The following is a 23,878-nucleotide window of genomic DNA, read 5'->3' as shown; positions in this document are numbered from 1 at the left end:
CTCCTTTCCATTCCCCCTATTTTGTGACCGCGGAAATAAAACACATTTTTCTATACCGAATTTACTTATAGAACCACTTTACAAACATATAATTTACACTTCTATTAAGAGGAAATACTAGTTTGCAAACAACAAAAACACGAAATTTAGGGGATAAAAAATGGAAATTGTGTCACATGTTTCTTCTAGTTTTTGTTGTCTTTTCTGGTTCCTGAAACTAGAAACGACTAATTGATACTTTCTTGATTGTTTTACTTACTGCTGGCGATGCGCGAGACGATAAATTCCCACCACTGCCATTCCTCATCAAAGGCCGATGTGTAGAACTCGTGTCATGTCTCATTTCATGTCTTTCAACACTGTTGCTCCTTGACGAGGACCCACTTTTCTTGAAAATGCCCGTTATGCGTTCTCTTAGATCTTTCTTACTACCTTTCTCGTCCAACAGTTCAGAACTCGAATTTTGCTGAAAAAAAAACGTAAAAACTCGTTATATTTCCATGCAACTAACCTTAGATGACAAGGATTTGCTCGGTGCGAAAGTTCCAGGGTCTTGATCATCTATGCTTCTCGATTTGGTGAATTTCTTTAGTTTTCCTATAAAACCTTTCTTCTTTTTCTTCTCGCCTGTAAAATCGCTCTGAGTGGAACCTCCAGAAAGACGGCTGTCCAAACTGGTGTCTCTGGTAGCCCATCTTTCGGTATCTGAAGACATATCCAAAGACTGTAAACTCGACATACTGTCATTGTCGTTTTTCCAAATCTTAGGATCGTTCTGAGCAATAGTATGTTCAAGAGATAAACTTCTTCGGTGGAGGTTTCCATCAGTGCTTCTCCGTTTCACGTACGCTTTTCCACTATATCTAGACTCAATCGCGCTCTCGTGCTCAGTAGAAGTCGCTCGCCGCATTCCCATGCTCCTTTTAATTCTTTCACGTTCGTACTCGTCTTCTGAAGACTTCTGAAGCCGTCGGATATCTTCAGCTGTATTAACTAGTTTTGACATAATTGACTGAATCTCCTGTTGTTTATCTTCCGGTGATAGGGAGGATTCGCGACGATCCGTAGCAGGGGAGGTTTCGCGGGATTTACTTCTAGTTCTACGTGGCGGCGTTGGAGTATACGTCGCTTCTTTCTCGCGCGAAAAGAACAATTCCGGGGCTATCTGCTTCAAATAATCGATTTGTTCGATCAAAATGTTCAATTTCCTATCGTCTTCTTGGTTCACTCTTTTCTTTCCCTGCACCATCAACTTGTATTCTTCTCGTTCCTTCTCGTACCGTTCTTTCTCCCTACGCAGTTTTTCGTTTGTGGTGCGTAATTTAGCATGCGCGTCTCGTAATTCAAGTAAGTCACATTGCAGTTCTGTGATTTTCTTCTTGTTTTCGTCTTGATCTTCCTCTGAGGATTTTTTGAATTGGTCTTGTTTGCGTTTGGATTCAAGTCTCTCCTTGTCGCGCTCCCGTTCTACTTCAAACAGTGTTTGTCGAAGATCTCTAGCTAAAGTAGCAGTTTCCTGCAGTAACCGCTGCTGTTCTTCCCGTTCTTTCTGCCAGGCGAGCTCCATGCGGGTTCGCAACCCAACAATTTTCGTTCGGCCGCTGCTAAGAATTTTCTCTTCTTCTAGTTCGTTCACGCGGGAATGAAGCTCAGACAGTTTGATTTCCCAAGAAGATCTTTCGGAAACTAGCTCGGTCTTGAGTCGGGATGATTCTAAACGAGCTTCTGAAAGTTCGTCTTCCATGCAACTGATCTGTTGCTCCAAAGTCGCGATTTTGGTTTTTGATTCTTCAAGCTAGAATTTCATGTTTATAGGGAAGATTTTTAAAAATTAGAAGCTTACCTCGTCGTAATGAATGGGAAGGGCACTGTCTTTGGCGTTTCTGGGGGAGTTTTTCAAATCTCCTATGGTTTTCTGGGCCGATTCCAACATGTGTTTATAAGTGTCTCGTTCTCGCTTGAATCGCATCACTTGACCTTGCAGCATTTGGAGTTCGCCGTTGACAATGGTTATTTGGTTGTCATACCTCATTTTGTACTCTCCAAGTTCTAGTTTTTTGGACTTTTCAATAGAGCTTAATCTAGAAATAAAGGGGTAAAACAAGTCGAAATGTTAACTTAAAACAGACTTAGCCTTCAGCTGTCTGATTTCTTTCTCCATCGCTGAAGAATCCGCGGTGATATTCCTTTGAACTTTATTGACTTTTTCATAGTCATCGAGTTTTTTCTTCAAGTCGTCTGTTTCTCTCCTCATGTATTCAATCTGGTCGTTTATAACATCATTCTCTTTCTTCACTTGTTCCAACTCTGATTGCTTCTCTTCCAGCATGGCTTTAAGACGTGTTTTTTCCAAATCGTTACCATTCGTGGTCTTCTTGTCTGAATCTTTCAACTTCTCTTCCATGCTCAGTTTTTCTTTAATCCACTCATCGTGTTGTTTGTTATACGTTTCCCGTAATGTTTTCAGTTCGGTTTCTAGGTCCTCCAACTCAGATTTTGTGTTGGAAAGTTGACTAAAATGAAAGAAGTGATTTGGGTTTTTAGGATTGGGGACTCACTTTTTTATAGTTTCCTTTTCCATGACGAGCTTCGCTTTTGTTGCCACATGCTCTTCTTCTAGAATTTCATATTTGGCAGTCAGATCGTCATATTTCTGTCTTTCTGATTTTACGTTATTCTCTAATTCTGAAAGAGATACTTAAATAGATAATGGAAAGAAAAATCAAAGACGTACTATCTATAGTCTCTTGGAATTGCTTGATTTCGGCGAGTCTCTTAGTGCCAACTCCCGCGTTCAGTTCTAAAGATTTTATCTTACTCTTTAAAGACGACAGCTCTGCCTCTCTATTCTTATTTTCTTTATCATGACTTGCCTTCATCACGTCAAACTTCTTCTTTTCACTCTGAAATTAACATTATAGTAGTTACCATGAAGACCCTTTCAGTACCTTTAATTCTGATTCTAATTCTCCGGTTTTTGTTTCGAGATTTAGTTTCTCTGCGTCATACTTCTTCAGCTTGTCTTCTAGATTCTTATGGTTCTTCTGCGACGACTCGAGTTTAGATTCTATTTCGGACAAACTCGCTTTGCTCTTATTGAGTTCATCTTTCAGTTTGGTAATTTCGCGGCTTTCTAATTCCCCAACTTTGGAATTGGCTTTTGAAACAGAATCTCTCTCTTTCTTTAGATTCTCTTCCTGAAATCAGTACGATAGGTTATGGGAGTTGATTTGATAAGAAAAAGTACCAAACGTTCGATAAGTTTCTTTTTGCTTTCAATAGTAGTTTCCATACTTAGGATTTTGCCGTTGAGGTCATCAATTTGTGTGTTTAACTTTTTACGTTCTTCGTTCCATTTGCTTTGATCTACTTCCTTCAACTTGATTTTACTAGTTTCTTCCTCAAGCTACAATAATCGATTTTAGTTGAAGTTATACTATTAGGATAGCGCAGTTACTTTAGTTTCCAGTTCTTTAATTTTATCTTTTCCTTGCTTTTCGATCTTCTTCAGTTTGGTCTCAGTATCGCTCACTTTCTTTTCAAGGGCAGAAACTTTGTTGGATTTTTCGGTGAGCTGTCAAAATAACCAATAATAAATAATTTAGAGATGAGTTTATTTTACCTCATTTATCAATTTGGTTTTGGTTTCAAGCTCCTTTTTCGTTGTCTTAAGTTCTTTCTCCTTTGCTTCTAGCTCGACCTTTAGCGTGTCGGTTTTTTGGGTCTCCACAGACAGTTCGTCTTGTTTAGAAGCTGCCGCTTCTGGAAACAAAATTAGCAAAAAAAATTGAGCAACTATTGAAATGTACTTAATTGTGTTTTTATTCGTGCGATTTCCTCATCCAATTTATCCTTTTCTTCTTTGGTCTTCTTTTGCTCTTCTTTGGCTTTTTCTAACTGTTCTTTGAGTTTCTTTTTGTCTTGCGTCGATTTGGTTAAAGTTTCCTTTGTTTTCGTATACGATTTGCTTAGTTCTTCGTACTTCGCCTTCTCTTGATCGCATTTTTCTTTTTCTTCGGAAAGCTCAGTTTTCATTTGTTGGAATTTCTTGCTCATTTCTTCTAATTCTTTCATGGCGTTATTGACTTCGTTAGAATGTCTGAGATTTTTCATTTCTTCTTCGAGCTTAATTTTCTCGTTTTCGCTGGTTTTGATTGCTACGATCATTTCTCCGATTTCGCTCTCTAAATCGTTTACCATTGTCTTCAGTTGGTCTTTTGAAGTTAACTGGGATATTTTTTTGGGCGTTCTGTCGACGAACCGGCGGTACTTTCCATCCTGTTAAAATGATTTCAGGATTAGATGATTGACAAGTATTTGGCAGATCATTGCAAATTTTGACAATTTGCAGTCTGCTGCTTGGTCTTTTTCTTACTTTTAGATTTGGAAGTGCTTCGTTTTTGCCAGTTTTCTGTATTTTTTCTTCGAGTTCTTTAATTTTGCTGTCTTTATCAGAAATTTCGATTTCCAGGGATGCAATTTGGTCGATGTACTTGTCGATGTTTTTATCAGATTTCAAGCTCTTGGTGCCGCGAACAAGTTGCAATTTCTTATTTTCGGTTATCAGCTTTTCATTTTCGGTCTCAAGTGTTTGGATTTTGTTTCTCAAGATGCTAGCTTCCTGTTCAATAACTTGCAGTTGCCTTTTTAAATCAAGAGTTTGTTGGTCCAGATCTAATGACCTGGGCCAAATGTGTACAAAGTTAGCGAATGAAAATGTTAACTACTTACTTGCTTTTCTGAACACTTTTACTTCTCTTTTGGTTTAGACTTAGTTCCGCGTGAAGTCTTTCACAGTCTCTTTCTTTTTCAATTAGCTTCTTTCTGAGATCATTGGATTCGTCTTCTAGAACTTTGAGCTTCTGATTTTGCAAAGTGGTGCCTTTTTCGCCGCTCAGAAGTGTTCGCTTTGTGATTGCTTTAGCCGTGAGTTTGTCTTGTAGGTCTTTGTTTTTAGCTTTGATTCTCTCATTGTCGGCTTCTAAATCTTCAACTTTGCGTCGAAGAACAGAAGCTTCTTGTTCGCTTAATTCTAACTGTAACTTGATTTCAGCGGGATCTTCGTCGTCGGACACGTCACCTTTCTCAGAAGGTGGTTCTGGGGTCAGTCTTATGTTATTTGTAGGACTTAACTTACGACCTAATAATTACAAGAATTAAGTCTGTTAAAAGCTAAAAAGCCAAAAATAAAACTTAAGCAAGAAAAGTAAGAATTGCAACTGTAGAAAATGGTAATGGAAGATTAGTAAGGAAGTTTGGAATATACGACCAATTTTGTTAATATCATGCAATGCACAGCATAATTTTGTCGATGGACGTACTTCTGGCTCGAGTAGCCATTTTCTTCAGCTGCAAAACCAAAGATTCATTATCATCCTCTATCCTTGACACTTTCTTGCGTAAATTTTGTGCCTGCAATTATGAAAAAGTATTACCCATCAACGTAGCCATTGGAGAAAATATTCTTGCTGGTTGGTAAATTTGAGACATTGTTAGATGGTGAAATTGAATGGATGAAATCAAAGTTTGTGGTGGCCACATTTGCTCACACAAATCTGTCTGACTAGACTGTACACAACTATTAAAAGCAGTTTGTGTCTCGGCTTCTGCTGTATCTAAACAAAACAAGGTTTGAGTAGAGACTGAAAAAGGTTTCGTTTCAGTTGGAGGAGTAACTTTTTCCTTCACATCGTTATTTACAGGATTAAACAAAACTAAAGGAGATTTGCGCTCAAAAATATGCAATTCAGGGGATCTACAATGTCCATATCGAGATGATTTTTTATTAATCTGACCCAATAAAAAAAAATTACATTAAAAAAACAAACGTTTCAATAGTTACCTCTTCTTCGGCAAATTTCAGTTGTTCTCTTAAATCAGCTTCGCGTTCCATTGAATCTTGAAGATCTCTAAGCAGTTGAGCGGGATCATCTTGACTACCTCCTCTAGTCAGAGACTCTCGAGATACTTTCTATAAAATCAAACTAACAAACCTGACAATTATTAGGAGTACTCACTCCATCCGCTGAAGGGAACTTTCCGATTGATCCCAACTTCGGCGCTTTCTTTTTCGTTGTTTCTTCGGCTTGGAGTCTCTGATTCGCGTCATCTAGTTCTTTCTGTAGCCTTATCGACACTTCGTTGGCTAGTTTCAGATCTTGTTCTAACTGTTTCATTTTTTCTAAGTTACTCAACGTTGATTGTCCTCCTGAAATCTAAAAACAACTAACTGAAATTCAGTCAGTTTAGTCAGTACCTCTTTCAACTTCTTCTCCGCGTCGCCTTTTTCCTGTTCTAATTGTTCCGCTTTTCGCTCAGCTTTCCTCAGTTTGAACGACAAAATCCTACAGTTTTTCGTAGTTTGATCAAGTTCTTTCTTCAAAGAAGTGTATTCCACGGCTTGATCCTCTCGGAAGTTGTCTTGCATCTCATCCATTTGTTCCTCCATTTCTCTTAACTCTTTCTTAATGTCTTCGTTTTCATCCATTAATTCTTCGCAGAGTGTTTCCGCGGCTAAAAGTTTTGATCGTAATTCATCCGCTATCTTTTGCGCAGATTGGGCGGTTGGTCTTTGTTCTATTTCTTCTTCCAACTCCTTCACTCGCAGAGATAAACTTTTTTTTTCGTCGTGATAGTCTTCAAGACTTTGTTGTAGTTCGTTACATTTCTGTTGGAGTTTGAGGACTTCAGACGCTGTGGTTTTACTGGTGGTTGTTTCCATTGCTGCTAATCTCCGTAAGAGGATATCACTTTTCTCTCGTTCTAATCTGTCACATTTTGCTTTAGTTGTTTCTAATTCTTTGCGTAGACTTTCCATTTGGTCTCTGAGTTCGTAGTCGTGAGCATCTACCAAAGTAGTGTCCGTTGTTTCAGTTCCTGCTATACTGACAGCATCATCATCTGGTTCTGAATGATGATCTTCCACCACTGCTTGGATTTGAGGTTTTCTTTTTACCTAAAGACGTACGGTGGTGTTAGAAGAGTCAACACGTCTACCCATGAGCTGGAGCTTTGCAGCTCATAAGTAGACACTTCTACACTGGTTCTGTTGTTCACAGGTGTCATAAAGTTGCATTGCACAGAATCAATGTATCACAAGAAGGATTATTGTTTGATTAGTAACACAAGCACGTGCATGGTGCGTAAAATCAATATGTTATTTAATAGAAACAGTTGTGAAATGACGACATTGTGACATGTTTTTTGATTCTTCTTAGTAAAGGAGATGACTCTGGCGGACATGCATCTTACCACTCCTATTCATTGTATCCCAAAGTTCTTTAAAAACTAAAATTTAAAAAACAGGTTCAAAATAAAGCCTTCCAAAACTACAAGCTACTAAATTACTGAATAGGACAGCAAGGGTTAACATAACACAACACTTAATTACTTGAATAAGAAATTGTACATCATGACTATTTGGTTCCTCGGAAATAGTTTTCACTTCTTTTACTTGGATCCTTTTATTTTTTTCATCTGTTGTTTCTTTGATGGCTTGTAACTTTTTTGCTCTCGTTGCTAAACTATCGCCTTTACTAAATATCGATGATTTGTCAGTTTTAACGGTGAAACTATCGGAAACTGTAAACAATTGTTCTCTTTTTTTGTTGGTTCTTACTGGAGACGCACCTGTTCTTTGCCCCGTGTCAATCGGCTTTTGCTTTCTTTTTGGTAATGTTATACTAACGGTGGTTACAGCCTGTGTATCATCTTCTAGTTTTCCTAAATCTGGAGTAGAAGTCCAAGAGGAAGGATTACTGTAATTACTTTCGCTTGTTACTGAGTTATTGTCGGATGCTAGATTGCTGCTTGAGACCCAACTACGTCTTTTCTCACTGTCAGAATTCCTAACAAAAATAAAATAGAAGAGTTGTAGAAGAACGACGAACAATAAAAAAATTTGTTTTATGTAGGACCGTAATGGGAAAATCTGAACCTTAAAGACCAATTTTTTTCGCGATATTTTCGTAGCTGCAACTACGCCACGGGAAGAGCTTTATAAATTCGGCGTAAAAGAAAGCAAAGTGTGAAAAAAAATTAATTAATACCTTGAGCTCCAAGATAAGCTTGGTGTCGACACTGTAGTCTCATCCCTTCGTAAGGAATCTTCATCCCTTCGTCTCCCTCCATGTTCTTTATAGTCTCTATAATGAGGTGTGAAGTGTCGATGAAGACGTGAAATGGATGGTTTTACCTGAAACATCTTTTGCATCTTGTCGGCCATCTCACTTGTGGATGAAAACCTAAAGGACATAGAGGGTCGCCTTTGACCGAAGGGTACATGTGATGCATGGTGGTTTGTCTTCAGCGCTGCGAAAAAAATTAGTTTGAAGGATGAAGCTCGCAATAAACAGAGAGAAAAAGGGTTTCACAATTTACAACTGCAACATCTTGGGTCGTGAGTTCCATCTATATATAGCATCAGCACATTTGTATTTGCTGCAAGACCCTGACTTGATTTAAATTAAAGAATTAGGAATACTAAAGTAACTACTTACTGTGTATTTGTTACACGAAAAATGTTACTAGTAATCCCACAATGGTAAATCACTAGTTAGTTTATATCCAATTTTCATAGGTCCAGGGAAGCGTGCACTTACGTAACCACTTCAATAGAACAACCACGACTTTAACACAGTCTCTTATTCTCGAAAAATTCCAATATTTGGTATATAATTGGATATACAGCACTTTTAACCGAACATATACACACGTTGAATCTAGACACGAGAAGACGGTCAGCGTCGCAATCAGATTCCGTGCTCACCTAATTTCAGGATGTTCGCCAAACAATTTATAAATCTTATAAGCAACACTCATTCCTGAAAGCGTATGCGATCCAATGTTTGACGCCAGTTGCTTTCAAAACAATCACTTTTTCTTTACGCATTGCGATATTTTTATTTAATTTTAATTTTCACTTTGACTACGTAATTTATATACAACTCCCAGATTGGGACTTAATTTTAGATGTGACAAATAGCCCCTCATAATGTGTCTAAGATAGTTTTAAAAAATTTGGCAACAAACACACTTTTCTATGTTTTTAAAAAAAAAAGCTAAAAATGCACCTTTAAGACGATTTGGGCAAAAAAGGTGAGCGACCGCGGGGAACCACACGACGTGTACAACTGAGTTGACAGGCTCTTAAATAAACATAAAAATACAAACAACGCGCAAAACCTTTTCAATAGTCTTAATTAAAACATTGCTAGCATATGTTGTCTTTAACTCTCACTAATTATACTAGCTGGACTCTATTGGAGCACCAAAAATAGACACACACACTGCACATCGTTTTTCATGTTCGTCTCCTCCTTTCTTTAATTCGCAAATATTTTCACTAATTTTAAAAAGAGCTCTGGAAAAGTAAATACTCCCATAATAGGCTTACCCCACCGCTGGAGGACCAGGAAGTTTGCAAATATGCCCCTTATTTAATCAGGTCCGGGTTTCTTGGACTAAGGTACCGACGCCTGTTATCTGCTTTCGTTTTATCTTCAAATTTGTTCAATTTAGTCCACCGAATTCTAGTCAATTCGAGCTAAATTGGTTGGTCAGTGCTAACACGAATTTAAAATTTCATTGTTTACTTAACTGGCTTAACTGAAATTCGCACCGCGTTTCGTCTGCTTAATCTTGAGTTAGTTAAGTCCACCTTAAGTGAGTACTAACCAGCTTAATTGCTGTTGTTTCTTTTTTATTTAATTAATTAAAAATCTCGTTACGATATGATCAGAAGAAACAAAAGCGCCATTTCGCTAATTATTTTCAAATTGAATTTCGCGGTAACTCCGCAACCTTCAGTTGGATACAAACTTATGGATATAGCCCAATAATTATACTATTATTCAAGTGTTTATAAACGCTATAATTGTTTATTTAAATTTTCCAGCAGATCTTTTGGTTGTTCTTTGAGAATTTTAAAGATAAACACGTAGACTCGCCTTTAAGGTCCATTTTCGCGCGTTTTCTTTGTGATGTAGGCTTCAAAAAGATTGGCGCATGAATATTTATGTCAAATGTCAAACCACAAACGTGCATCAAACATTTGCTGCTATCTCAAGTGATAAGTGTGATAACGAACATTTCTGGATTGGTGTTGTGCTAATTAACTATTTTGTGTTTATTTAAGACGCAGCAGTAAAATGTATCCAAATTATATGAACAAGCCAGCGTTTATGACAAATACGGGGAATACAAGTTTTGGGGGAGGTAAGCCCTGTATAAACAACTGAATAAAGTTACTAGGCGAGAGTTGTTGAAACAATTGTCATTTGTTTTTTTGTTTTGTTTGTGTGACAGCGTCTACTTCTTTTGGACAACCCGCTGTGAATACTTCCATGTTCTCGTCTATGCCCCAAAGTAATATCTTTCAAACTCCTTCTACTTCTTCATTTGCCACGGGACCAACAACCCAAAGTAGTTTTGGTAAGATTTTTTCAAAAGTTTATTTTGATGTAACATAACCTCTATTCATGAAGAATATTGCCCATTATTGTGCAACACAGTCCTTATAATCCAAAAGTATACTAACATTGCTTGCTTTTTATTATTATTTATTAATTTGGTGATGGGTATTAACATTAACATCATGTTTTGTGTGTACTTGGTTAACCTCACTTTGAGTTTAGAAAACTCGGTTTTACATGACTTCCTGCGAATAAATGACCGATGCGTCACAACGAGGCATTTATTGTTTCTTTACAGAGTCGGATAAGAGTAAGTTGATATTTGTCATTATATTTATTAATGTTTTAATGTATTCCAGCCCCTGTAGAATATTAGTTCGAACAGTCAGTAGCAATGGGTCGTAAGTCGTTTAGCGTATTTTACTTTTTACGACTAATAGTAATTATTTCAGCGGTAAAGCAACCTCCTAGCCCTACTAAACGTTGTCAAGATGGTACCATTAAACGTAAGTTTCTTAAGAGTTTCTTCTTGAGATGGACATATCTTTTTTTTGTAGCTAAATCTGATACTTCTTCTGCGCGTTGTTCTCGTAGATTAGCGCCTATCGAGGAAGGTAAGTTTTCTATCCAAACAAATAGACATTAAAACCGAATATGATTTCTGATTTTTTTTTATTTAGAAGAACCTCCAAGACTTGACCCATCTCTCTTAACCTTTACTGGAAGTGTTGACAGTAGCGGTAAGCGTCTTCAGTTTTATTATCAATAAAGTTACTAAACACAGCGACCTTCTCACATCATTGGCATCTTAAATTCGAGATTTTTTTATATTGATTTTACTTTCTTTTTTTAGTCGAAGATGCAGAGCGACCTTCGACTTCGTCCAATTACTTTGGTGGTATGAATTTTTCATTTGTATTTAATTCAAAGAAAAATTTATGTCTGTCTGTTTTTAGATCCTCCTCCACCAACAGCTAAGCTAAACCGCCAATTATACACTTTAAGGCGAGGTGAGTACTTTTTAATTTTTACTGTTTGATGTTTGATTTGTGTATTACAGCCACCACCACTGGCACTGCCCCAATGAGGCCTGCAAGTGCTAATTATGGGATGGATCAAAACACCTCTGGTAAGGTCGTACTTTTTATGTACCCATGCTTAGTTTGTGTATTATAGCTCGCAGCAGAATTTTTGTGCAGCCACACCGTTCCCCACAACCTTCTACTTCTGGTAAGGTATAATTTTTACCACACGTTCAATACAATGCGTCAAAGTTTTGTTATGAAGGAAACCAACTGCTATTGAAGGGTTATTTTTTTATTACTTTAAAATACTTACTTAAATTTGATTATAGACTACTGCAGAACATCGGGTTCATCTAATCGTCGGATGCGAGAGGCCTCGCTTGGTAAGTAAATGATTTCATATTAACTATTTTTTCTTGAATGTGATTAAATTTCATCGGGTGTTACTTTTACCAAATGTTCAACACTATGCGTGTATGTTTCGTTATTAAGGGAACCTACCGTTTAATTACAGATAAAGGGTTAAATTTTTTTTTTAATATATGTACTTCAAAATTTGGTTCACGCATTCTAGACGACCGCAGCTCCCTAATGAGTTTATCAAGTTCAACCGATCTGATGGATCCTGACACTTCTGGTAAGGTTTTATTTTAACTACATGTTTAGCAAAATCGTTTCGTTATAAAGAGAATCTACTGTTTATCTACAGTTGAAGGGATAAAACTTTTGATTTTTTTAATATATTGCTGAAATTTGGTTCACGTATTTTAGACAACCGCAGTGCCTTACTAAGGTCATCAAGTTCAACTCATCAATTGGATTCCTTTACTTCTGGTAAGGTTTTATTTTACCATGTTTGGCAAAATGCGTTTACATTTCGTTATAAAAAGAACAAATTGCTTAACTACAGTCGAAGGGTTAAACATTTTTTTTTTATACTTTTTTCAATTTGGTTCACGTATTCTAGAACCAGACAACCGCAGTTCGTTACTGAGAACATCAAGTTCAACCCATATGATGGACGTAAGCACTTCTGGTAAGGTTCAATTTTAACAACATTTTTAACAAAATGCGTTTACATTTCGTTGTAAAGAAAACCTACCGCGTAACTATAGTTGAAGGGTTAAAATTTTTGATCTAATAGGTATAATTATCCAAATTTTGTTCACATATTTTAGACCACCGCGGTCCGTTACTGAGATCTTCAAGTTCAACAAATCTGCTGGACTCGGACACTTCTGGTAAGTTATTTTAACCACATGATTAGAAAGAAAAGAAAACAATGTTTAACTATAGTTGAAGGGTTAAAATTTTTGATTTTTTTAATATAATTTTCAAAATTTGGTTCACGTATTCTAGAAAAGCGTGGTTCGTTACTGAGATCTTCAAGTTTAAGTCATCTGCCGGACCCGGACACTGGTAAAGTTTTATTTTAACATGTTTAGCAAAATGCGTTTACATTTCGTTATTAAGAGAACATACTGCTTAATTACAGTTAAAGGGTTAACATTTTTAATTTTATTGATGTACTTGTTTAAATTTGGTTCATGTATTTTAGACAACCGCAGTTCGTTACAAAGATCATCAAGTTCAACCGATCTAATGGACTTAGACCATTCTGGTAAGGTTCAATTTTAATCATACCTACTACTTAATTACAGAGAAGGGTCAACACTTTTGATTTTTCGAAAATACTTATCCAAATTTAATTATAGACATTCGCGGTCCTTTAAAAACACCGAGTGGTTCTGATATTTGGATACCTGAGGCCTCGCTTGGTAAGTGAATGATTTGCGTTAACAGAGGAACTATCTTTTTTTAAATGTACTAAAATCTCATGAGTTGTTAATGCTTTTTTTCAGATTCACCGTTTCTTAAATGTGATTGCTTTAGTAGTAAGTTATTTTATGTTGCATTTTAGTTTGTTTCCTTGCTACACTCCTATCCTAAAGCACATTATGGGCATCTCTTATATTGTATGTGATTGGATTATGTTTATAACATTGTATTATTATAGGCACAAATTTATTCGGCCAACAGTCGCAACCTTCAACGAGTGGTTTATTCGGAACCAGCAATGCATTTGGGCAGAACAAGGCTACTTTTGGGTTCAGTTCTACGCCATCGCAGACTGGGTTGTTTGGACAACAACCTCCCCAACAAACCAGTTCATCTCTATTTCAGCCCAATTCGACTAACTTATTTGGGAGCAGCGCGTTTGGGAATCAAACTACGGGCACTGTAATCAAATTTTCCCCAGTCACAGGTAGCGACACGATGCAGAAGAATGGAGTTACACAATCTATTAGTACCAAACATCATTGTATCACTTGCATGAAGGAGTATGAAGGGAAGTCGTTGGAAGAACTTAGATTTGAGGATTATTCGTGCAATAGAAAAGGTAAAATGTGACTATTTTATCGATTGTTTAAGGTTTTTTTTTCTTAGGACCCCAGCAGCAGGCTGGATTTGGAACCACTCCTTTTGGTACCACTACAAGCGGAGCTCCGACTTCTCTTTTCGGTGCCCCTGACAATAAACAAACATTTGGGCAAGCGCAAACGTTCGGTCAAACTCCAGTGTTCGGACAACCAACTCCAGCATTTGGTGTAACTAACCAATCCACTACACCTTCCCTCTTCGGAAAAACCAATACTTTTGGCCCTACCACTAGTACCACTTCTAGTTTTAGTTTCAACTCGTCTACTTCTACTTCAAATCCATTTAGTGCCACTCAAACTCAGAAACCTTTCTCCCAACAACCTCTTTTTGGGGCACAACAACCTCAAGCCCAGTCAACATTTGGTCCTCCAGTCTTCGGACCGACCAACACTCAAAACACCGGAACAAACTTATTCCAAAAGCCCGCTCAACTCACAACGGGCTTCAACTCAGGTCAACAAGGTTTTTCTTTCAATCAAACTCCTACGACTCAAGCTTCGAACTTGTTTCAAGTTTCTAAACCTAGTAGTGTTTTTGGAATTTTCCCGCAAACTACAGCAGCACCGGCGTTTGGACAAGGAAATGTTTCGTTTATTGGTCGTACGACACAACCGACTTTTACACGACCCACTCAACCGACGTTTGGAGTCGACACCACGGGGATGCAACAGACTTCTTTGTTTAACTCCAAACCGCCAAGTCTTTTCTCCACCACCAGTGGAGGAAGTCTTTTTAACAACGTTTTCCAACAAACGCCAGCATCGTTCTCGTTAAATGTGAATCAACAGCACACGACGTAAGTTTGTTTTTTGGAGGGAAATTAGTTGTTATAATTTTTTGTACAGGCAATTTCCACCGGAAGTGTCGGACGAGTCTAAAAATATTTTACTACTTGCGACGGACAGCTTCCCTGATGGTCCTCATGTTTATGGGCTAGAACCAATCCTACCAGACACTAGTCACAGTACCACCAATCCCAGCGATTTGAAGGCTCTGCTAGATTATTCTAAGAAAAGAGAGGAGATGATGGGAACCCAGGCAAAACTCAAAGTTCAGCTTCCTAAACCGAAGCGCGTAAGTAGAAAATCTCAGACAATATAAAATTGATATAATAATTTGTTTTATAGGGCAACAATTACAGCAAGGAATTTTTTGAAACCAATCAAACGATCAAGAGTTCAGCGAAATGCCTAGTAATCAGAAAGTTTAACGACAATAACAATACCTCAACTATTTACAATAAATACAGAAATGAACTTCTTGAAGAAGCCGAAGAGTGTTTGCGCGCAGAAAGAGAGGCTGAGGCTGCGGCTGCGGCTGCTAATTCCATAACAACTATTCTCAGTCCAAGAAGTATGACATCCATGTCTGAACAAGGCGATTACTCAGAGCCCATACCCGATTACAAAGGGAGGCTTTTAAATCTCAAGCTCCAGTTTGACAACTCTACTACTGATGATACCGACGATGGAAAATCCCTGGACGATTCTCGTTCATCAACATCTTTCGTTCCTGGATTCAGCAAGAGCAGCATTCCCGAGACACGTTCCTCCAAGACTACAGTTGCAAGTCAGTTCAATGCGGATGTGGAATTTGATGAAGAGGGCCCGATCGGTGATATAGAAGTAGATCGACTTTCATCAGCTGCCAGCTTGGAAATTGAAACGCCTGATAATCCGGCGGGTGTTGTACTCACAAGAGCGGAATACTACATGTATCCAGCACAAAGAGACTTGGGTCAATACGTAAATGACAGTGGTGAATGCGTGGTTCAAGGACTGACAATTGGGCGGAAAGGGTACGGAAACGTGTATTTCCCAGATCCTATTGATATATCCAACATGAATTTTGATGAGTTGGTTTATTTCCGACACCGTGAGGTTATTATTTATCCTGACGACAATAAGAAACCACCACTTGGTGAAGGATTGAACAGACGTGCGCAAGTCACTTTGGACAAAATCTATCCTAGAGAAAAAGGTACTTGCAATTATATAACCGATGTCGACCAAATCACCCAATCTAGCTTCGTCGAAAACCTAATGCGCGTCACTCAAAAACACAATTGCGTGTTTGTGGAATACCGACCAGCAACGGGTTCATGGGTTTTTAAAGTCAAACACTTTTCCAAGTACTCCTACACCGACAGCGACGAAGATGAGTGCTCATTGCCTAACGATAAAGACAAACTAATTTCAACACCAATTGATATGATTAAGGAGATTAACGTAAGTTTGTTTTATTTTTAACAAAAGAGAGACAATGTTTGGGTTGCAGGAAATGGAGGTAGTTTCGTTTGGCTTAGGCGGGAGTTCCCATGTTTTGAAAAGTCGAACGATGTTAGCAGAGCCTGAGGAGGGTTTTTCTTCGAAATCTAGTTTTGTTGATTATTATCCTGAAGAACAGATGGCAGATTACGTACTTGATGAAGAGATGTACCACACAGAGTCGGCTATTCAGACTCTCAAATCGTCACTTTTTACTAATTTAAACGCCATTTCCGATCCAAGACAGATAGAGAGTGTGCTTATTGCACCGAGAGAAAACATACCGAGTGAAGTAATCACGATGCCGCGTGTGTACAAATTACCGGATATTTCACGTGAGTTGGAAAATGTTAGTATTTATCGCAACTAACTTCTATTTCTAGTACTAGTGGTCCCGAACAAAGTCACCACAACCCAACGTTGTTACACGGAATTGGGCGTTTTCCGTTGCAACACTTTTAAAGTGGGTTGGGACAAAGGTTTCAACTTCTATACTTCTACTCCTGTGTCAGACAACGAAGTTGTGTATTCTCTTACCCATTGCAACATCAGTTTGGATGGTCTGGGCGACAACAACTCCATGATGGTCAGTATTACTATTTTCTTTCTTTTTTTTACTCTTGTGTTTTAGCCCAACTTGACCAGTTCGCTCACAGTAACACTAGAAGAGAGTGACTTCAGTTTTGATCAAAACAACATTCCAACTCTGGATATCAGAAAAGATTTGTCATACTTACAGAGACAGACGCACTTGTTCAACGACCATGTGAGAAGAGAAGGACTAAGAGGTCGTGAGAAGTATTTTTGTAGCGTTTGGAATCTTTGTTCAGCGCTTTGGGGACCAGGTGACAACTCGCCATTTAGCAGAAGACAGAATCTTAGCAATTGGTAAGAGCACTCTATTATCTATCAGTACTACAACTAAATTTCGCAGGCTTAAGAAATTCTCGTACGACTTATCCAATCAAGACAGCTTCTACGAAAAATTTGGATCCACTCAGGTTGAAACGTTCAGAAAGATTTTCAACTTGCTTTCGTTCTATAGAATTCCGGAGGCTTGCGAATTGGCTAACAAAAAGAAATTAGACCGGTTGTGTCTTTTGATAAGTCAGCAGAGTGCCAATGATCGATTTAAGTTTTGGATGCAACAATACGTGAACACTTACGTTTGGAGAGAAAAGGGTGTAATCCTCGATGATTACAAGAAGTTGTATTTGCTCCTTGCGGGTTTGCCGGGACATGGTGCTATCAACACTTGTGAGGATTTGGATTGGATGCGCAGTTTTGGGCTGCATTTGTGGTACATAGCACCAGTAGCTTCTCCAATTGATGTTGCGTTCAACATGTACAAGAAAGCTTTTGAAGAGGCGGAATATGCGACCAAACCCATACCTTCCTATTGTGATGGAGAATCACAGAGTGACGAATACGACGTGTTGTATCACATTCTTGCGCTGTATGTCGACAGAACTTACCAGCTTTCGAATCTTCTTCATCCAGAGACGTACACTGAGAACGTAATGGACTACAGCTTGAGGTAACTGAAGTTCTAATTTGAGCGCATTATCACAATTTCTCTTTCAGCTGGCTACTATTGCAACTTTTCCTTTCTTTGGATGTTGGCTTAGTCCGTGATTCTGAAAAGGCGTACATACACACGACGTTTTCTACTCAATTGGAAAACATGGGTCACTGGAAGTGGGCAATTTTCCCTCTTCTTTTCCTTAAAAACAACATTCTCAAGAAGAATCTCATCATGAAGATTTTAAACCGCAACTTAGCGACCTTTGCCGAAACTGCTGAAGTTGAAAGAGAACTCGTTCAAATTTTCAAGATTCCATCTTCCTGGATTCACGAAGTCAAAGCAACAAAAGCTCAAGTCTGTGGTAAATACTACGACCGCTTCCAGCACTACATCCACATGGGCGAGATTCAAGAAGCAAACAATGATTTTATTAACCACATTCTTCCGGACTTGTTTGTGAACGAACAGTTCGAATATCTGATGAGTTTCTTGAGGAAACTAGAACAGTTTTCGCATTTCTTAGTTAATTGGCAAAGCGAAGCAGGTTTAATCAAAGACTTTCTGGAGTTGCAAGAAACACTCCAAGGACAAAACGAAGAGAGAATCACCTCCCTCGGAGGGAAATTGAGTTCGCTGTTCAGAAAAATTAATTGTTTCCCTGTTAAAAATGATCAGCAGAAACTCTGCGTCGCGGAATTGTCGCGAAAATGTGCCTTTCTCTTCAATTTGTTACACAAAAATATGGATAGTCAAGAGTTCAGAGCTAAATTTGTCGATATTCTTGGGAATTTAGTTTTGCCTCCTGATATGAAGCATTATGAAATTTTTTACGTCATTTCAAAGTTCACTCAGAACGACTCTGTAGCGACCGTTTAATTGCAAGTTGCTTAAACTTTGGTATTACTTCAAAATTTTGCGTATTTATTCAAAGTATTGGTTCTGATAATTTTTTTAATTTGTTTTGTATGTCAATTTCTTAATAAAGTTTTTGTGTTTTTGTTCAAAAGTTTGTTTTAATGACCGCAAACTCGCAATTTCGCTCGCATTCAAATTATCTGGAGTTGACCAGAATCTTTTCTCTCTGGAATTCTCCTTCTTGAATATTCGAAGGACTCCGCAATTATTTAACTTTGTAAAACTTTTTTGCGCTCCCAGGGGGTTTTGCGTCGTTTTTATTTTCCAAAAACACGATTTGTTAATTGACGCAGTGCGCAAATAATTTTTTATCAGAATATCTGTCGCGTAGATATTTACCTTAGCGACCAGTCTTCAGTTTTTATGCGGATAATATCGCATAATAAATCGAAGCATGCGCGAGGCGCTTATTTAAAAAGTGTTTTCTTGTATTGTCATTATGAAACAAACTGGTGGTAGTGTCCGACGTGCCTTAATATGGAATTACGTGAACTGAAAAGTCCATCTACTGGTGAAGCCGTTCAAGCAAATTACAGTAAATTATCTGATCATATCAGGCGATTAACTCCTCAAGGAATACAGTGTAGCGTGTTTTGTGGAGGAACTAACTGCAAGTATGAAAATCCTGAGAACTGGAAAGCGGATAGTTTAGCTCTGCAGGGGATATATTCCCACTGGTAAGGTAGAAAAATGTTTTTTAAAAATTTATGATATATTGATAAATCTATATTCGGATTGTAAATGCACGCGGGACATAATTGTTTTGATGGGTTTGTCAGTATTGGAATGTTTTCCAGGATAACCGATGATATTCTAGCGATGGCACGTCCCAGTACTATGATTATCGTACAAAAGAATATAATACAACAGTTCGAAAGGTATAATATTGACAAGACAAGTTCTCCAAGTTTCGTAAATTTGTTGCAGTTTAGGAATAAAATCTGTTATTAATTTGCAATCTCCACGAGAGCACGCAAGTTGTGGTCAACCCCTAGAAAATTCCGGTTTTTCCTACGACCCCAACATTTTCATGGAACACAATAGTAAGTTTATTCCAAACTCATCTCTTATCTAACTAGATCAGGAGTTTGTGCACGCTTGTTTGCTAATTCTATTCAGAAATCGATAGGGAGTCATTATTTACACTTGAACTCATTTCTCGTACCTCAAAAACTAAACTTACTTAATAATAAATTGGATCATTAGTATGTATATTAGGGGTTGATATAGTAACATACTTTATCAATACCCTTATGCTTTATCATGCGCTTTTTTAGTTCGATAACCTGCAGCTTGTGTGCATGTTATAACTCACCGCATGATAAGGTAATCGCTAAATAATTGCATCTTTGTAAACAGAAAGTCGTTTTCTATAGTTCCGTAACAATTTTTATTACGAAGGTGTAGCGTAATCCAATTTATGGAATTTGCAGTTCCTGCATACAATTTTTTTTCACTAAAATTAATTAAAACGAAACTAAATAAGATCGGTGATTCTACTGCATTCCATTGCATATTGCATTGGAATTAATTAAAAATTTATTTCGATAAATTATAGTTAGTGTTATTATGTTTCCAATGTTGTTTTTTTTAACGATGGTGGATGCGCCGGGTCATTTAAAATAATGCATGTAAAAAGAAAACATTTATAGAACACCAACGCATTTGCAATTAACAACGAACGACGAAGGAAAATTGACAACAAAATGATGGATAATTGGCTTCAATTGTTGCTGTTACATGAATAAATTCCAATGTATTGGAAATATGTTCTAATTTACTAAATAATTCACACAATGACACGCAGATGTGTTGATAAAAAAATCAATTCACGCCACTTTTATCCGAATGAAATATTAACCCCGTAATCCTAATTTTAACTCGCCGCAGTGTGAGAATTTAAAAAACTGAAAACTATTCAAACATTTGTTTTGTTTATATTTCTGTCTGCGTAAAAACAAAGGAACAAAAAACTAAGCTACAATAAAGGGCACGAAAAGTAGCAATAAAACAGTAATATTTAAATAACGTTCATTCATATTCAATAGTAGCCCCCATCAGATTTCTCATGTTACGTCCAACACGTGAAATCGATAACAGTCATGTGTAATTTTAGACTTCAGTATATTGTTTAAATGCAAATTTTTCAATGCTTTCCTATTCATAAATCTTTGACTTGACAATTTTACGAGCATTTATAAAGTTTCCATTTCGTTGATAAGAAAATAGGTTTGTCGTGCCGGAAAACTTTGATTGGGGGGATAAGAAAATAATAAGAGCGTTCAACTTTTCAAAAATTAACTTGCTTTAGAAAAATTGTGCTCTCTTGACCTATTTATTTGAACGTAAACATGACTCATTGATGAATTTGAAGAGTTAATCCATGTAGAGTGTAAAGAAATTAAAATTGATTTCATGTGCACGACATGGGAAGTGACCGTTTGGAAGGGCTTTAACTTGTTGAATACGAGAGTTCGAGGAATACAAAATTGCATGCTATCGGGTTGTTGAGGGAGACAGTTAAATTTCACATGGGAGTCGTTTTCAGTACTCTTCATTAATACGATTTCGATCGGAGCATATTAAATTAGGTTAATACCCTTGCTGACAAATTCAATAAAATCAATACAAGTAAATTAAGTTGTTAAAATACATTATTTAAGTTTTGGATGGGCATCCCACACTGATCACTACACGTTTAATTCGATTTAGTTATTTTGAGTTTGTGCGTCAAATACTTGATAAAACCAATTTATTTTGTATATTCGGATTTTATTTTTGTAAACGGCAAATTTCTTCAATCAGATCTTCTTAGTTTCGTTTCTGAAATAGTTCAACTTTACCCTTTTCGTTTCTATAAATATTCAGGATCATAATGTTTACTAGGCATCGTTCTAAATTTGTATGTCAGAAAGGTCGTCCCAAATCAAGCTAAACACGTAAAGATTTTTTCCAGACGATAGACACAAAAAAACAGAGCGAAATAGAATTAAATCAAATTGCATAATAAGAGTCGTGTGATTCTCACTAATGAGGTGTTTTTTGGAGATGTTAAGGAAAAACCGCAATCAATCTTGTGTGTTATTAATTAATTGAGAGTCAATTATGTCTTTTTTTTTTCAAATTTTTGCGTGTTTTCTGAGCCAAATAGTACTTTTGAAGGTTTGTTAGTAATGCTTTAGAAGTGATTAAGGGCGTCCTCGCATTTAAAATTTTCAAAGGGTAAGCTTCGCTTATTTATTCTCTTTTATGTTTCTAGTCTATTATTACAACTACGCATGGAAAGACTATGGAGACGCCACTTTAGTGGGTTTATTAAACATGGTAAAAGTGCTAGCTTTTGCTATTACAGAAGGTCGTGTCGCTATTCACTGTCATGCCGGTAAGTCATTTAGAAACATGCGACATCGGCACTAATTGTGCAATTTATTAGGTAAATTTCTAAGTCTACATTCACCTCGTATATTAATAATCTATTTTAGTGTATATTGATTGCATTAAACGTTTTGTAAACATACTGTCACTCAAAGTTATTGGTTTTTTATTTAGGGCATGTTTTCGATTAGTAGACATAAAATTAAGGTAAATTATATAATATTAACGATTTTATTTATTTTAGGTTTAGGTAGAACTGGAGTTTTGATTGCGTGTTATTTAGTGTATTCTTTGCGAGTCAGTGCAAACGATGCCATAAGATATGTTCGATTGAAAAGACCAGGGTCTGTTCAAACCAGAGGGCAAATTATGTGTGTACGTCATTTCGCTCAATTTTTACTTCCCCGGAGTATAACTTACTGTCTTAAGTAGGTTGTTTCCAAAACTTTCCAAATAAAGTTTCACATTTTAAAATTATTTTATATCTCTCCTGTTCGAACCTAATCATACAAACTGTTTTAGAGAGAACTTAAACAAAGATAAGTACATGACTGAGTTTACCTTGCCTAGATTTTTGCGAAGGCAAAGAGTGATTCTTCATGGTTACGATGAAAGGAACTATAAGTTTTTACCAAAGGTATCCACAGAATTCAATCTAAACAATCTAAAGCCTGTGCTTGTAGATAGTCCATTTCATTTGTGAACGAATTTTGAAGCTCTGCGGGTGTTGGATTGAAGAATTTCCTTCATCCAATACTCCGTTCACGTTCGATTTTCTCTTCACTAAATTAAATGGTAACATCCAAAGATACGAGAGTACGTACAGTCTCTGCAGTAACAATTCCGATTGTAAGTATTTCTATTATGACAACATCTCGTGTCACTGTCATTTTAGCCTTTAACAGTGATTTGAAGTCTCCTGAAGAAACGTCGTTCCCCACAAGTCCTAATCCTTCCGAAAATGGTGATCCAAGTGATTCTTTTTCCGAATTGAGCACATTAGATGGTGATGAAATGAACGAGGAACTTTTAATTGAAAATCGCTGCTTTCAAGAGTTGGAAACACAAAAGTGTTTTAGTCAAGAGCGCGAAAAATCGATTGTTATACAAGACATTAATGCTGTTGTTGATGCGCTTTTGATTGATTTCTCAACGTTACCAAGCGACACGAAAAAGAAAATTAGGCGGTTTCAAAATGAGATTAACACCACGCAGATTGCGTGGGTGAAATTAAATCTCGAAACCGATATAACGATGTTGGCTATGTTGTTGTTTGAGTGGATTGAAGGGTTGAAACAGCCGGTTTTGAAGAGGGAGATGTTTGAGAGTATTGTCATACATTACAAACAGCCTGAATTATGCTTCCAGAAATTTCCAGCAGTGAGATTTATTTCCTTTATTGTTCCAAATCAGGATATTTTTCGTTCCAGGAAGAAGCTTATTTATTAGAATATTTATTGCGGTTCATCGGCAGAATAAATCCAATTAGTAAAGAAAGCCAGGATGATTTAATAAAAAGGATAATTGCGGCATGTTCGCAACAAACTATTTTAATTCGAGACGAAATGAAACCACCAGGTAAATTTCTTACTTTCCATAAATAAGCTCACTTTTCTTTTGTAGAAAAAGGATTTAAAAAACTTCGTGATGGAACACTGGCATGCACAATTGAGTTTTTCCAATCTTTATTTGAAATTATAGAAGTTCATCACAGCCTCAAAGCAAATGAATATTTAGAAGAAAACCAAATGTATAACGACACCCAAATTGATAAGGACTTCCAATAAAACGTCACAAATTGCTATTTTTAATATGGCGTGTACTAATTTAATAAATACTTTTTTCCAATTTTAATAAAGATGCGTTTTCTTTTTAGCGCTGCGTTTATTTGAAAGGCGAAATGGTTGGGAAATACAC

General features: G+C 37.0%; 4 protein-coding genes across 8 annotated transcripts; 3 read left to right on the top strand and 1 right to left on the bottom strand.

Moving 5' to 3' along the window:
- Positions 1 to 45: 45 nt before the first annotated feature.
- Positions 46 to 9,168, bottom strand: LOC148167408 (uncharacterized). Of its 5 annotated transcripts, none has more exons than XM_088048189.1 (23): positions 8,499 to 9,167; positions 8,195 to 8,310; positions 8,049 to 8,144; positions 7,630 to 7,847; positions 7,391 to 7,581; positions 6,257 to 6,955; positions 6,018 to 6,215; positions 5,843 to 5,971; positions 5,436 to 5,790; positions 4,732 to 5,140; positions 4,376 to 4,643; positions 3,810 to 4,278; positions 3,623 to 3,762; positions 3,458 to 3,574; positions 3,248 to 3,406; positions 2,949 to 3,197; positions 2,735 to 2,903; positions 2,559 to 2,685; positions 2,130 to 2,513; positions 1,844 to 2,081; positions 512 to 1,795; positions 260 to 466; positions 46 to 217 (listed from the first exon to the last, which is right to left on the bottom strand). In XM_088048189.1, the coding sequence occupies exons 2-23, from the start codon at positions 8,290 to 8,292 to the stop codon at positions 173 to 175; spliced, it is 6,249 nt and encodes a 2,082-aa protein (XP_087904315.1). In that variant the 5' UTR covers positions 8,293 to 8,310; positions 8,499 to 9,167; the 3' UTR covers positions 46 to 172. The 5 variants fall into 5 exon arrangements, with proteins under 5 accessions (XP_087904315.1, XP_087904313.1, XP_087904316.1 ...); XM_088048187.1 differs by having other exon boundaries at positions 4,376 to 4,682; positions 8,499 to 9,162; XM_088048190.1 differs by lacking the exon at positions 5,436 to 5,790 and adding an exon at positions 5,322 to 5,412 and having other exon boundaries at positions 4,376 to 4,682; positions 8,499 to 9,153.
- An 820-nt stretch (positions 9,169 to 9,988) lies between these two features.
- Positions 9,989 to 18,677, top strand: LOC148167406 (nuclear pore complex protein Nup98-Nup96-like). Its single transcript, XM_088047338.1, has 11 exons — positions 9,989 to 10,215; positions 10,306 to 10,431; positions 13,455 to 13,838; positions 13,886 to 14,675; positions 14,725 to 14,953; positions 15,007 to 16,107; positions 16,157 to 16,481; positions 16,530 to 16,732; positions 16,778 to 17,034; positions 17,081 to 17,683; positions 17,731 to 18,677. Exons 1-11 carry the CDS (start codon positions 10,149 to 10,151, stop codon positions 18,545 to 18,547), a joined length of 4,902 nt encoding a protein of 1,633 aa, XP_087903464.1. The 5' UTR covers positions 9,989 to 10,148; the 3' UTR covers positions 18,548 to 18,677.
- On the top strand, positions 10,660 to 12,092 carry LOC148167407 (uncharacterized). The gene is made up of 9 exons (XM_088047339.1): positions 10,660 to 10,722; positions 10,772 to 10,813; positions 10,865 to 10,918; positions 10,970 to 11,026; positions 11,093 to 11,152; positions 11,266 to 11,310; positions 11,369 to 11,422; positions 11,473 to 11,541; positions 11,589 to 12,092. The coding sequence occupies exons 2-9, from the start codon at positions 10,807 to 10,809 to the stop codon at positions 11,651 to 11,653; spliced, it is 411 nt and encodes a 136-aa protein (XP_087903465.1). The 5' UTR covers positions 10,660 to 10,722; positions 10,772 to 10,806; the 3' UTR covers positions 11,654 to 12,092.
- Positions 18,678 to 18,987: 310 nt separating the features above from the next.
- On the top strand, positions 18,988 to 23,819 carry LOC148167405 (uncharacterized). Its single transcript, XM_088047401.1, has 10 exons — positions 18,988 to 19,263; positions 19,384 to 19,464; positions 19,514 to 19,629; positions 21,846 to 21,968; positions 22,206 to 22,389; positions 22,484 to 22,598; positions 22,645 to 22,810; positions 22,857 to 23,341; positions 23,392 to 23,539; positions 23,585 to 23,819. The coding sequence occupies exons 1-10, from the start codon at positions 19,064 to 19,066 to the stop codon at positions 23,746 to 23,748; spliced, it is 1,782 nt and encodes a 593-aa protein (XP_087903527.1). The 5' UTR covers positions 18,988 to 19,063; the 3' UTR covers positions 23,749 to 23,819.
- Positions 23,820 to 23,878: the final 59 nt, after the last annotated feature.

The sequence above is a fragment of the Gnatocerus cornutus genome, chromosome 10, assembly GCF_029298725.1.
Source record: "Gnatocerus cornutus isolate USDA-ARS CGAHR chromosome 10, icGnaCorn1.1, whole genome shotgun sequence".
Lineage (NCBI taxonomy): Eukaryota > Metazoa > Arthropoda > Insecta > Coleoptera > Tenebrionidae > Gnatocerus > Gnatocerus cornutus.
This window is presented reverse-complemented; position numbering and strand designations above follow the sequence as displayed.